The sequence below is a fragment of the Rhipicephalus microplus genome, unplaced genomic scaffold (assembly GCF_043290135.1).
Source record: "Rhipicephalus microplus isolate Deutch F79 unplaced genomic scaffold, USDA_Rmic scaffold_15, whole genome shotgun sequence".
Taxonomy (NCBI): domain Eukaryota; kingdom Metazoa; phylum Arthropoda; class Arachnida; order Ixodida; family Ixodidae; genus Rhipicephalus; species Rhipicephalus microplus.
In genome coordinates, this window is record NW_027464588.1 from 11,714,379 (window position 1) to 11,729,519 (window position 15,141).

The following is a 15,141-nucleotide window of genomic DNA, read 5'->3' on the forward strand; positions in this document are numbered from 1 at the left end:
TACCAAATGCCACCGAGCAAACAAAAGAATGCTCATCACAAAAGAAGTCGTAAAATGCAGATGGCAATTTCTCACTTTTGAAAATACTTTTAACTCGTAAAAATGTTACTCAACTACGTGTGAGAGAGAGTTTAAACAATCACCTAATTGTTTTTTGCAGCGAAAGTATACGCAACTATGCCCGAAAGCACATAGCTGTTTTAAGAACTGTCTCCAGTATAGCCTCAATTTGGTAGAAGAAAACGAATCATTATTAACGTTACTTGAAGATTCCCTCATTGTATGTTTGGACGCAACAGGCATACGTAGGCGTGCGTACAGGGTGGTCAGGGTGCTCTCTTACCCGTCAAGTGAAAAGGGGGATCAGTAAATCGGCCCCATAGGTTGACTTGATGGGGCATGGGGAGGCGCTTCGTTGACCCTTGGCACGCGAACCCTGGGCAAGAGTAACTGGTCAAAGTAATTGACAATTATGGGAAAGGTAATTGATTCAGGCTCATTGATGAGCGCTAGGATCCCTGCAATAAGTACATTTGGTATAAAAATGCACATAAGCTTAAAAAATGTCTCCCCCTCCCCGAAGGGATTCTTGAGGAAATGCGAATGCATTGCGTAGCGTTCATAACGGCATTTCGCACATGAGAGCTCAGCGTTAGGGAATAATGTTTTGTTTTTTTGAGTGTGTTACGCCATGCAGCCAGTATTTCACATGCACGTCGTAACGTTGTGCTGAATTTAGAGTGGCCTATCAACTTTCATCAATAGTGCTTTGCATATTTCCCATTGTGCATGTGATCTGCCAATTTTTCGGTAGAGATGCACGTTATAAGCGAGGTTTACACTGGAGGTATTCTCTCCGTCTGGCGATGTGGTAATGCTTCGACAAAATTACACTTTCCTCATTCCATCTGTCCTGAACTAGACGGACGCGTAGAAGCGACGCTTTGAAGGAACTCTTCGGGAATGTCACGGTCTTCACGCATTACTGCACTTTACCAAGAGTACTGAGACAACGTAATGGTAGATATAAAAGCCTTGTTTGTAAAGCTTACTGAGCATGTATACATGGCGCAGGCATCTGTGGTCGCGGACCAAGACGTTACATGTTTGACTTTTGTTGACGGCCCTTTTTTCTTTGACTTTTGATCATGTGTATTTTAGACGTCAGATTCGTGACGGAAATACGTCACCCAAGTCTTGGTGGACCCCACCATAGAAAAACGCTCATGTTAAAAAACGCGGCAAGCGACTGGAAAGTTTTATAAGTGACTTCTAGAAAACAAAAGCCCTAACTCCTTCGTTATAGGCGGCACTGGCAACTCTGAGCACTAATGCACTGCTCAAACTTGTATAGCCTATGTTTCAAGTGTTTTTTCACCACGCAATGTAATTGCTTGACGTCTTCCCAAAAAGCCATCGAGCAGTTGCGAAGAGGTATGTGTTGCGTGATGATAAAGCTACACACAATAATTGGAAACATTTCTTATAAAACATTGCCTCGTTAAAATCATTAAAAGTAGAAGTATTGTGTAAATAGGCGAAATTACAAGAAGAGCACTTGTATTCCTTTCATTAGGTTTTAGTTTCCCGGGGCTGCGTTTCTATTCATAATACAGTTCCCAAGTTAACGTTACATATTTATTCTCAATCTATGTTGTTAGTGAAGTCTATGTTTTAGATATAAAAAATTCACTTGGACGTAACACTATCGCCTACTTATTTATTGTCGAAATGCGTTGTTTCACCACGGAAGAAAAAAAAAACCCATCCGACATAAGTCGTTCTGTGTGAGTGCGGGAAATATATAAATGGCCACTGTGGTACATTATATCGCATCCTGGATTATAGCGACGTATTTTGTGACATACCCTACTTCCTATTTTCCTGAAAGTCTTAAGTGCCTTCGGCCTGTAGGAAGCTGTGTTGCCGACAAGAAGCGGCAGTATCATCATCATGGCGATTTTCGTGTTCGAGTAAAGAACACTACCTCATTTCTTGTAATGGATTCTCTGCCTTAAGCCAAAACACTTTAGGTTACATTTGCCACCTTCTCGCAATAGATTTAAATGCGCAAAATATGCTTTCTTTTAGGCCTTGTCTCTTGGCCAAAGCGACGGGAACATTGTTAACGCATTGCGGAAGTTCGTCAAAGGTTCAAAGACGTTGAAGTGTTGAAATAATTCTTCGGTAAATATTACTTTTCCAAATTGACTTTAAATGAAATGCACCACTTCATTGCGTTACAGTACAGATTATTTACTATTATACTATCGAGTTATGCCTGTTGATTTTTTCGTTTTCTTTTTCGTAAATAGAATAATCTTAACCTGTTAATAAGAAAGTAATTCATAAAAACTATCTGGTCCTTGGCTAATTTCTCAGCGTGGGTGTGCGCCACATCGTCAAGGATATTGACTTGACTTAAAGAAGAGGTCGACTGTGGGCTTCACCATGGGGACAGTGGCTTGTACTTTTCTCCAGATGGCCTACACTGTCAATAGCTTGCGGAGTAAGCGACATGCGCACCTCTTAATTTCGGATATGCATGATGCAAGATTGTCAGGCATGGCGCTGTATATGTCTTTATTGACGACGCCGCAGGGAATACATGTAAAACACTCATCTATATTTTTGATACGACGTCTTTTGAGCTAATGAAACCCATGTGTTGTGTTTTGTTGAAAATATTTTGGGGCTTTGAAGATTCTTTAATAGCGTGAGAAAGGTTGTACATATTCTCTAGAGCTAGGCAAAGTGGACTTTCGCTCGTTGTTGGAATACATACCACCGATATAATGTTAGAAGTGCTTACGCTATCTAACTGAACCTACGTTTTACATTTGTTTAGGAATTATGAACATTGAATTACAAATGACGCAACAACAAGCCGAGTGCAATACTTTGTGGACCATTACAATGTTGTTTTACCCTTTGTACGCAGCATGTGCGAATGATGCAGCGTAATATTGTTTTGACAATGTAATCAGTGTTGCGTGTTGTGCATTCAGAAACAATTCAGCTGCTTGTCTTCGGGAGCCGTGGAGTCAATCCAAACCCCTGGTGACAACGGGACTGTATGAGTTTGAGGGTCAGTATAATGCAAATACTCTAAACGAATGTAGACGCTGTATCAAAAGAACAAATATAAACCATGAATAGCAAAAGCCTCATGTTCACTTAATTGTTATGGGCGTATTATAATTTTACGCAATTTAAACGGCAGCGTGCATGGAATAGGGAACTATGAAACTGCTCATCTTATTTCTGTTGTTTCGAAAGACGTTTGTATGACAGTCTGCGTGACGTTCAAACGTCTACAACATTTGTATAGGAAAACATTTTCAACCTTTGTTGTTTCATATATCCACGGGGTCCATGGCTTGCATTTTTACATTACCAAGGTGTAGTAGTGACTATCGCAGTTTTGTAGCGGCAGCGAAATTCCGCACAAACGTCAACACGAAAGGCTGATTTTGCAAATTGTAAGCATTGTTCAAGTAGCTCGGCGAGGAATCAGGCCAGACGAAGCTACAGCCAACTTTCGCATAATTTTAGAGTACTCATTTGAGCGCCAAGTATCTGCTATCCAACTACTAAAACACCACTTAGCACAGCATAGAGCTTTCTACGAAATTATCTTTCATACTGACAGACAAGGCTGTTGTCTCTCTCACAAAAAGTATTTGCAGAACGTACCGTCAAGGCCGAAAGAAAAGACAGACCAACCGAAGCTGCAGCTTCCTCGTTGCCTCGGCTTGGCACCACCACAATGACTATAGTGAGAAGAATGACAAGCACACCGAAGACGGTCACAATCAGTCGGGTGAAGGAGTAGGAAAGAGTAAAGGTGTTGAAGGCTTCGAAGTAGTCATTCATGAGTCGCCTGTACCGGGCACAAAACTTTTCCATGACTCGAAAGCATCTAATCATTCCAACAGAGTCGAGTGTCTCTGTCAGTTGCTGCAGCACCATCGATAATCGTGTGCTCTCGTACTGCCTGCTGATTGTTGTCGCCCTGATGACGTAGCGCTGCAATCGTGCAAATGGAAATACCTTTATATTGTGGTAAAATTGCTGAAAATGACTCCTTGTACAATGGCTACCGCTTGTTTACGCTTCAAATGTACACATTGTTGCTGATGGCTGTGCAGCTTGCCTATCGATTGGTCATATATCTGGCCACACAAGACTTCCAGAACACCCTAAAGTGCGTTTTTGAATAGTAATGTTGGCAAACAGCAGCAAACCCCGCCATGGTGGTCTAGTGGCTAAGGTACTCGGCTGCTGACCCGCAGGTCGCGGGATCGAATCCCGGCTGTGGCGGCTGCATTTTCGATGGAAGCGGAAATGTTGTAGGCCCGTGTACTCAGAATTGGGTGCACGTTAAAGAACTCCAGGTGGTCGAAATTTCCGGAGCCTTCCACTACGGCGTCTTTCATAATCAAATAGTGGTTTTGGGACGTTAAACCCCACAAATCAATCAATCAAACAGCAGCAAGTGAAAGCCTAAGCACTAACAGTAGCAAATGCAAGGCTCATGAGTATAGACTTTATTTCCTTTACAATTTATTTACCAAGCCCTCATATCAGCAACAACTCGAACGGGTGGTAATATCACCATACCAAATATTATGCCTTAGAACACATACATTAGATGTTAACATCACCCTATCAGCAACCGAAACATTGAGTTGACAGATACAAGTTGCTCGCAACGCTGCTTGATGTGTGAAAGTGTTTGCCTACTGTCATCTATAAAAAATTCTTATCCCCTATCTAAAACCTGCGGGAAACGGGGCTTACAAAAACATTTCCGAGGGTATTAAAGATACCACTACACATAGTGATGCTTAGTATTCACACGTCACAATTTTATCCCTCGAAGCCCAATGTAACTCGTTGCCTTGTCTTTTTTCATGCGTACGATGTGATCGATTCTCTTGCACAATGTTTAAGACTTTGCACATAATCTCATTACTTACCGTATATGTTCATCTAACATATCTGATTGCACAGGCTGTGTACAAGACACTCACTGAACTTGGCATGATGAAGTATATTTTCCGCTCCCGTTTTCGTCAGAGCAGCTACTCATTGTAATGGTCTTCTCGGGGTACTGTCTCCGACAAAAGTCATTAAATATACTTGCCTAACGCGCCCATTCAGTTGAATTGTTATATTGGGTCACAATGACTACAAGCCCAAAATTTATCTATTAACCCCACTGGATCATTCAAAGAATCAAAATGGAATGAAATATAGTCGTTTGTGGCTGTGTTTTTTTGAAGGCTCATTGATATGGCCTGCGGAAACGGCAGCCTTATTTGAAAGGGCACTGTGGCATTTTGCTTTTATTTGCTATTTTTATACATTACTTCATTTTATACTTGCTTTCTTCTGTTTTCTTCCTTTGTTTAGAAGTATTCATGTCATACTATATTTACTCTGTTCGTCGAGCTTGTTCGCTGTCAAATTGCGTAGCAACTTGTTCATGAATTTCCTCCTTACTCAGCAGAAGAGCGATTTCATCTACTACTGAATCACAAGAAAGATTGACTACAGAAATAAGGGAAGACAAGCTACGAAGGGCTCGATACTCAGCAGGTATATGTCTCAATAAGGTATAAATGAAGTAAAGTGGACTTACCATAATGAAGATGAGCACAATCTCAACACCACAGGCCAGAATGCAAACATTGAGCGCCTGCGTTCCAATGACGGCAAGCCGCGCTACCACTGCAAAGAGCGTCAGGTAAAACTGTTTCATTGCGACGAATGCCCGGCTGTCGTTCATTTCCAGGTCCACCGAAAAACGGTTCATTATTCTACCTCGCGGGGTGGCGTCGAAAAACGACAGCGGGCTGTTGGCGACGTGTCGTATCATCTTGTCGTGAAGGCGGATTGAGAGGTGTCGCGTGCCACGAGCGAACGAAATTCCAGCGACCAGTCGGAAGAGTACTGCGTAGCGTAAGAAGACGTTATGACGCATTGAATTGCAGGTAAAAGTGCAACAACTTGCAACGCAATCTATAAAATGTTGATCATAAAATGTTTGCTTAAAATAAATTCATGAAAGACACCTACTTTTATTAATTCATGACATAGTATCCGTACTTCTGATAGAATTTTGCAAAATCCACCAGTGTATACGAAATGTTACATATAATATCGTAAATTTCTGCCTCAGTCATTACATCTGAGTTGACAAATCGCATGGGTAAGTTTATCATATCATGCGCCTCTTCAATGGCGTACTGCGGACATTCATGCTGAATTGACATTAGTAGGCCTTTAGATATGAAGTAAGAGTAAGAAGGACAGGCAAGGAGGTCAACTAGAAGCACAATTGGTTTGCTACCCTACACCTATAGGAAGTAATGAAACAGCGAATAGCGAGAAAGTTGCCCGGGCACATGCGCGCCATCAAACGCTTACAAGCAATCAAATTATACGCAGTCAATATTAAAGCAATATCAATATGTTTTGCTTTGAACCTACTGATAAGGCGTAGCCGAGGCAATATAGACTTCAGCTTCACCACAGAAAAACAGTTGGGAGAGAACAGAACAGTATCAATGCCCACGTCGCTTTGTTGGCTTGCAAAGCGTAAAGCCAAGATGTGAGGATCTTCTCCTCGGAGAGTGGTCTGTCGTCTACTTTGTTCAGCGTATTGCGCGGAACGTTGCATCCGCTCATTCACAGAACACACTGGACATGAGATATGAATCTTGCCTGCACTTACCATCTCCAGCGCACGTCAACGCTAGCCACATTATTATGTCTTGGCTGGAATGGCTCGAGTCACTTTTACGTATCTTGTGTACTGCCCATGCTTTGACGCAAAGAAGTTGTCCGGCAGTCATTGCAGCACTAAATGCGAAGCAGAAGAATGCCAGGACCATGCACAGGCCCGAATAATTTATGTACGCCATTAAAATAGCGAAAAGTCCCTGCATAGTTAAAAAAGAAAAAAAAAGCATACTGTGATGACGTGCATGACATCCAAACGAATAGCAATAAAGAATGCAAGAAATTTTCATGCTCTAAGCAATTCTACAGGAAAAAAAAACTGCCATACCTAGAAAAAATTGTTCTCAAGCAACAAATTTCTGTAGCTTCTACAGGTATCAGGTAAAAGACATAAATAACTCGAGGAGAACTTGTTTCAATAATTTCACTGCTGCAGATATAATTTCGACAGAAGTTTTTGTTCAATAAGTGAAAGTGGCACGTCCCAAGCCTATGCAGCTGCTCTTGCTTACGACTTGAAGATATCTTGTTACCGTGTTTTATTTATTTATAAAGCCTCCAAAGCAGTTAATTATTGGGTGTTTTTTCGCAATTACGAAACCTACATTTTTAGGCTGTTTTATTTTGCGGGTGAGAGTAAAAAGCGCGGATGGCTGACGCCAAGCATGTGTGACTTCAGGGCGTACCTTCCGTCTTTTGTCAATCACGTCATTTATGGCTAGTTTCGAAGCACACGTAGTGTATCCATCAATGACTTATTAAAGAATTTTCCTGTTTTTAACGAAGTAGTCTTAAAGCAACGAAGACATTACTTTGTTGGCTGATAGCGCCTCTTCTTTAACAACTGCACTCGACTCCAATGTAATGTCCGTCTTCTTATGCTTCTTTCTGTAGAATAAAAAAAAACGTAGCATGAATGCTCCCGCTATCTCAGACAACAATTCAGGTAGTGATCTCGGAGATAAGATGAAAACCATTCATTCAATGCAGCCTGTTGGTGAGTACAAAGTGGTAATCTTTCACGCTGCGCTTTGGTGTTTGGCTATAAGTGATCTATTGATTGATATGTGGGGTTTAACATCCCAAAACTACCTTATGATTATGAGAGACGCCGTAGTGGAGGGTTCCGGCAATTCGGACCACCAGGGATTCTTTAACATGCACCCAAATCTGACCACACGGGCCTACAACATTTCCGCGTGCATTGTAAATGCAGCCGCAACAGCCGGGGTTTGATCTCGCGACATGCGGGTCCACAGCCGAGTATCTTAGCCACCAGACCCCCGCGGCGGGCCATTGGCATCAAGTGAATACAGCACGTCATAACTTCACACCATAGATTGAAATATTTGGTTCAGACGATGTATTTTTTGGTATTCAAACTTTTTGTGCCCTCTTACATCTTGGAAGGGCTGAGAATTCCTAATGGTTTCACTATAGTAGGAAGGCTCATGACGGTTTTGAGAACGGCATGACATTTTGATGTGCACAGCCAATAATTTAAAAGTGATGACATTTTGAGATAGGTATACTCCCTACTTTTATTTGTATATCACCTAATGACATCAATTTCTCGGCTATCATGAAGCCTTCGAAGGTACGTGTTAAGTTTAATAGCCTCCAATGCAATTAATTCCTGCGTCTTTACGAATGCAGCTGAGAAAGGGGTCGGGTCTAAGATGAGTATACACTTTATCAAAAGCTTTATTGACACCCTCGAAGCGTTAGAGTTGCATGCTTCAAGTAAGATGAATAAACAATTTTAGTTTACTGCGTCCCCGCAGTAAATACGGAAGTCGTGTTCCCGCATAGGCGTGAAGACAAGCAAAAAAGGTTGCATTACTTGACAATTTAGAGCATCACCAATAGGGAAAAAATCACACCATATTCATGGAGTGAATGACGATGAGTGGCGCGAAGCGTCCATCAGCCCGTCCATGCTTCCGTCGGTGTGTTCGATTTTGCTTCCGTATGTCCGTGCGACCATCCGTGCGTCCATGCATTCGCCCGACCGTCTGTCAATGCGTCCCTTCTTGAGTCCGTTCATGCGTCCATCCGTCTGTCCGTTCGTTCGTGCGACCATACGCCTGCGCGTTCGTCCATCTGTCCGTCCACCTTCTAGTATGTCTGTCCATCCGTCCATTCGTCCATATAGTGAAAATTCAAAGTACCGCCATCTCGCATCCCTTGCGGCACACAACCACTCTGCGCATCTATCCATCCATCCATCCGTCCGTCCGTCAGCTAGTCGGTTGGTCCATCCGTTCATGCGTTCATCTCCCATCTCGCATCCCCTGTGCACATACCGGCTCTAGAGCGGGTATGTGCCACCAGTGGCTACCTGCACCAACGGAAGATAGACAGACCCACACGCTAAAGAGCTTCGTCCCTAAAACACAAAACAGTATATTGTTCAATCTTCCTGGTGTCAACAGTACACAAACGCAGGTTACTACTGGATGACTGACTAGCTGCAATGTTGCGCAGCAAGGTATGTGATATACATAGAATAGTAACCACACGTTAAAATGTTGAGCATAAATTGAGTTGGCTTTTGTTATAACAAAATATTCCTATGATAATACAAATTAGTAGTGGAACCCAGCTAGCAGCGAGAATATTGGGAACATAACTGTTTTTGACCGGGCTGCAACGCTACAGCCAATAAAAAATCCTTTTTTGATTCACGGCAATTAAAATATTTGAACAGATAGTTGCTTATGTATTGCTACAACTCTTTGAGCAATCCTAAACACCAATAAGGGTTTGTAAAGTGACCATCGTTTTATTATACCTACGATCAAACGGTTGTAATTCCTACTCAAGTGTATAGTTTTCTTCCACAAATGGAGATGAACTTTGAAATTATACAGTTGGCTTGACATACCTCTTGTATATTGTAGTGACCTGCATTTGAAAATGTAAGTACTGTAATACAAGAAACGTAGCAGAACGTAGTACTCCATACATATTGCTCCTGAAGAATTTTGTGAAAGCTTTCACAGCTTCATTCATGTGTGAAATATTTTTATGCCAAAATTTTATTTTAAGCATTTTCAGAGCGTTGCATGATACTTTTAAGTTATAGTGAAATACATTCATGCAATGTTAGTTTAAAATTGACGTACGTGCTCGTATTAAGGAGTCCTTATTTTCGTGGTGGTGTATGACATAGAGTGGTCAGTGTTTGGAATGCAAAGCAAAAGCAAGATTCGTATGAGCTGTCATTGTGGCATATATTTCTAAAACTATCAGTGAGCATTACAAAAACAAAGCCGCAGGTAATAAAGAAAAAACGAAATACTAGTATCCCCGAGTGCTCTTCCCGAGAGTTAATGTCATAAAACATCATCTTTTTAATTTTCATTATGTTTTGTACAGCGCCAGTCTAGTGTGGCAAGCCATTCTTAGCAGAAGCGAAAAGACTCGTCGAAGCAGATGTCAGACGTTAGCCAGGTGTTAAGACGGTATATTTGAAATGAAAAAAATGCAAGTTAACTGCTTTCAGCTACTCAATGATAGCCACCCACATCATAAGAACGTTCGTGGGTGTGTTTTTGCGCAATTTTGTGTTCTTCTCGATTTCACTTAAGTGAAAACAAATGAATTAAAAGAGGAGCAGCTAGTGCCTTTTATACTTACCGATATCCTAGGCACCTTCATTGAAACGACTGAGATCCTGTCAATGGTGTTGAGGCAGAATATGCATTTCAGTATTTATTTCAAGCCTGATCTGATAACAGGTTTAGCACCCCTAAGTTGAAACTTTTGCCACATATGCGCAGAGAAAGTCTACGCATATGACGAGCAAGGCAATTTGGAATTGTATTAGTGACCATCACTACCAGTCACGTTATGAGGGTTTTCTGGGTTTGCTAAGCATGAATAAAACGTCAAAATGCATAGCTAGTTGGCAAGTACACCTCAGAAGATTTAAAGGCACTCCAAAACACATACAGAAAAAGAGATAAGGTCAACACGGGCACCAGAGCTTGTGTTGTTCTGATGTGTTCTTTTTATCTAGCTTACATGCCTTGGCGTTTTCAATGTAGCAACACCGCAATCTTCCGTGCACATGACGTGTCCATATTCCTTGCCTCAGGAGCGACATTTACATTCTATCGTAAGCGTAATATAGGCATGTGGACATAAATTATTTGCTTGCTTAGCTTTTCCGGGTGTGAACATTACGTCACTGATCATCTGGATAGCTACCTTTGGCAGATTTTGTTTGAAAGGTGTTGTAGATTATCTGTTTTTGTCATAAATCTTTTTCGAGAAGTCCTAGACATTTGTTTTCAAAGTAAAAGGCCACAAGAAAATTAACAAACCCACGAAAGTTAAACATTGTTTAGGTGTCGATCAAGTTTTCAAGATATATAAAATAAAGACGTGAATTTCTGAGAATGCAGGGGTTTACACTGCCGAAAAGATGAGACGTCTCGTCGAAATGTTCATTTCTGCAACAGCTCCTACTGAACAACTTTTCATCAAGAATGGCACAATGAATAGTCGAATGCTTAGGCAATTTCACACGGAGCATCTTCTCGTTTATTACACGAAGGCGTTCGTAAGATTTCATGTAAAATCAAAACTCAGTGTTGTATTTAAAGCGGTATATACGTAATTTTGGAATAAACCTGATTTGATTTAGACCACTATCACACAAAAAACTTGCAGGTGCCATAGCGGTCTTCACAAACACGCAATAAGTTTGCGTATTCGCAATGCCCATGGCCTATAAGTAGCATGCCGTGCAATCAAAGATGGCTGTGGAATTATGATTAACCCGTGACTCGCATAAGATAGGACGCATGAGCGTACTCCCTGTGCCGCTTTCACCGGATGAACTCTTGATCATCAAATGATTGATTGATTGATTGATCGATTGATTGATATGTGGGGTTTAACGTCGCAAAACTACCATATGATTATGAGAGACGCCGTAGGGGAGGGCTAAAAAATTTCGACCACCTGGGGTTCTTTAACGTGCACCCAAATCTGAGCACACGGGTCTACAACATTTCCGCCTCCGTCGGAAATGCAGCCGCCGCAGCCGGGATTCGAACCCGTGACCTGCGGGCTTGATCATCAAATGAATGTATATCTAACCAAAGAACTTTCCCAACCAATAAGAACTGCTAAATGTTCGCTACCTCATTTCTTACCGCAGTGAAAAGGGTGGTGGTGTCAGCTGATCGACCGTGTATCAACGATGCTTTGCGTAATCTTGTGCATGGTACAGAAAGCTGCTCGAACTAGAATTCACGTATGAAATGAACGGCACTTCGAGATCAGTGCCATGCCTGCCTGGTAGTTTTGCTGCAATAGTAGGCCACTAGCGAGTAGCGCGCCGTCACGGCTGCGCAGGACCGATGTTTAACGTAGGAATGGTTTTCTAACATATAACGCCGTCGTCATTACATGCGCTGTAAACATAAAGTAGCTGCTTCTTCAACGGAACACAAGTATTTAACTTCCCGTTAAGTAGAGCTTTTGTCCCAACCATGATCAGGCTAATAGTTCGCAATTCCCTGCACTCGTATGTTGCAGCTTCCATCAGCGCGATCTAAACAAGGATATCAACACGCGTACGCTTTTCGCAACGTACATTGCGACCATTTGTTGGAACAACAACGTTGTCCGGACGGCACCGTTGAAGTGCAGGAGACGTTAGCGTGGACTATAGTCATAAGTGATTATTTCATTGCTTTGACTATTTCACTTCGCTGGTCGAGTTCGAGCGTATTGGAGGCTTGCGGTACTTTGTAATATCCATTATGATTGGAATACATTGAATGCACAAGAAAAAGTGTGCTTTTATTTTCAGCTCGCTGAAGGGTATTATACCATAAATACAATAAAAGTGACTTATGAGCGTGGAAAAATAGTAACGCAAGACGGGGCGTGAAGTGCCACTCTGTTCGTGAGCTCGCAGCTGATTGTTCATCACCGCTGTAACTCTCACCGCGTCGACAACCGCCTATGCCTAGTGAAATATCTTCGACGTCAAGACGGTTTATTTCAACGTCACTGCTGAAAATAGTCAGAGCAATGCTCTCCGCCAAACGACTTTGATAGCACCAACAACGCGTCATTCACCACGCACAAAACCCACACCGCGTCACTCAACACGTTTATCTGAGGGTGCAATCATTTCGCTCCTATACCCAGCAAGAAAGATAGAGCATAAAACATTTATTTGCGACTAGGAAAGGAATGTCAGTGAGCGGGATCTTTTGTCCGGGATTCCATTGGAACGGGCCACTGTCTTCGCTCGTCTCACGAGGGCCTCTTTGGTCTTCGTGAACCTCGGAAAAGAGCAGCGCTTCGAGATAGGTAATAGTGCACTTCAAGTTGTAAAAGACTATGTATACTTAGGGCAGGTAATAACCGCGGAGCCAAACCACGAGATTGTAGTAACTAGAAGAATAAGAATGGGGTGGCACACCTTTGGCAGGCACTCTCAAATAATGACAGGTAGATTGCCACTATCCCTCAAGAGGAAGGTATATAACAGTTGTATCTTGCCGGTTTTTAGCTACGGAGAAAAACATGGAGACTTAAAAAGAAGGTTCAGCTTAAATTGAGGACGACGCAGCGAGAAATGGAAAGAAAAATGGTAGGTGTAACCTCAAGAGACAAGAAGAAAGCATAGTGGATTAGGGAACAAACGGGGGTTAAGGACATCGTAGCTGAAATCAAGAAGAAATGGACATGGGCCAGGCATGTAGCGCGTAGACAGGATAACCACTGGTCGTTAAGGGTAACTGACCGGATTCCCAGAAGAGGCAAGCGGGTTAGGGGGAGACAGAAGGTTAGGTGGGCAGATGAGATTAAGAAGTTTGCGGGTATAAATTGGCAGCAGCAAGCACAGTACCGAGTAACTGGCGGAACATGGGAGACGCCTTTGTCCTGCAGTGGACGTAGTCAGGCTGATGATGATGATGACAAGGTCTGCAGGCGACGCCACGCTACCTGAGAATCTTTACTGAGCTTTGGCCCCGGGGGCGGATGTTTCCGCCTTTGGAGTCTTTGATATTCTAGAATATCTGTGTATGTTAGGAGCGGGTCCTTACGCATAGCCGAGGGTGGGTGCGATATTCTGGAGTCGGAGGTCCAGAAAAGTAATTCTTGGGCTGAAGCATGGGTGAGCTCATTGCCTCTAACTCCGCAGTGGCCGGGTATTCATATCAGCTGTTTCCATCTGGCCTCTGAACGTGAAGACGAGAGTTGTTAAGAAGTCGATGCACAATCGGGCCAATGTAGCCTTTACAAAACATTCGGTAGGCTGCTTTTGAATCTGTTAGAACGAAGGCGGACCTTGTGTTTCGTAGGTCGAGGGCAATTCCTACTTCTTCCACACTGTGTTGTCTTTGTCCTAGTCTGATATATAATCAACCTGGTTTCCACGATGAATGACGCTTGCTGTATATTTGCCGTGCACTTGTCCAGCTGCGCCGACAAAGAAGGCACCCGCACTATACAAGCTGTTGTCGTGAACGTTTGCCCGAGCTCGACGTCGATGTTCGTAGAACTGACGGTGCATGTTGTGTGGTAGTGGTTTGATGACGAAGTCCTGCCTGCATTCATGTAGGATACGTTCTTTTCCCATTCTCTCAATGGGGGCTTGCAGTGTGCTGTTATCCATCAACGAACGTAAAAAAAAAACAAGCGGCGCAGCGTAAGCCAAGGTTTATAAACGCAAATCGCGAGCCTGTGCTACTTTCCACGTACAATAAGTGTTATGGGACTAATGCAATACAAAAGCACCTTGAATGGTATGCGCACGTGAAATAAGGCGAGCTTTAACTAGATTGGTCAGGCGATAACATTTAGTTATTCAAAGTAACTGCGAAAAATCTCGAGAAGCTGATTTGTGTATACTCTGCAGGCTATATTCAAAAGCGAGAGTCGCCACGTACTTTTTCGAAAGCTCCCCGTCTCGCAAGAAGGAATCAGATTTATCGTGTAGCGGACGGTCCAGTGTATTCACTGTTTCAAAAAACATACAAAGTGGCTTGTGTTTGTTTCTTGCTAACGCGTTGACACTGCAGCTAGCAGCGCCGAACAAGGGATCATTGGGAGCGTCTGTTTACTGATCATTCTTGAGAGGACGCTCCTGATTTCCGCTAAGTGGTGCGACAGTCTATGAACATTGTGAATACCACGGGAAACTTCGAACATTTACGCTTACTTTTCTTCTGCGACGACTTGAGGAACAGGTCTACTTCTTGGTGCTTTGAACAGTTCAGTCGGTGTCCCTGGGTGCTTCTTTAGCTCACCAAGGTCTTTCAAAAGCACTGCGGTCCTGTTATGCATAAGCACCCACTGGTCAAGACAGAATGGCAGCCACGTTTTGTTGCTTACGAATAGACGTGTCTGGAGTAA

At 42.7% G+C, this 15,141-nt stretch overlaps 1 protein-coding gene across 1 annotated transcript in view; it reads right to left on the bottom strand.

Moving 5' to 3' along the window:
- LOC142784685 (ATP-binding cassette sub-family C member 2-like) overlaps positions 1–15,141 on the bottom strand; it is a 74,308-nt gene that overhangs the window by 23,560 nt on the left and 35,607 nt on the right. The window contains exons 8-12 of the mRNA XM_075883165.1: positions 14,948–15,132; positions 7,563–7,638; positions 6,743–6,950; positions 5,648–5,958; positions 3,697–4,029 (exon numbers count right to left, since the gene is read on the bottom strand). Of these exons, the coding sequence (XP_075739280.1) occupies positions 3,697–4,029; positions 5,648–5,958; positions 6,743–6,950; positions 7,563–7,638; positions 14,948–15,132 (1,113 nt within the window). The remainder of the gene's footprint in view (positions 1–3,696; positions 4,030–5,647; positions 5,959–6,742; positions 6,951–7,562; positions 7,639–14,947; positions 15,133–15,141) is intronic.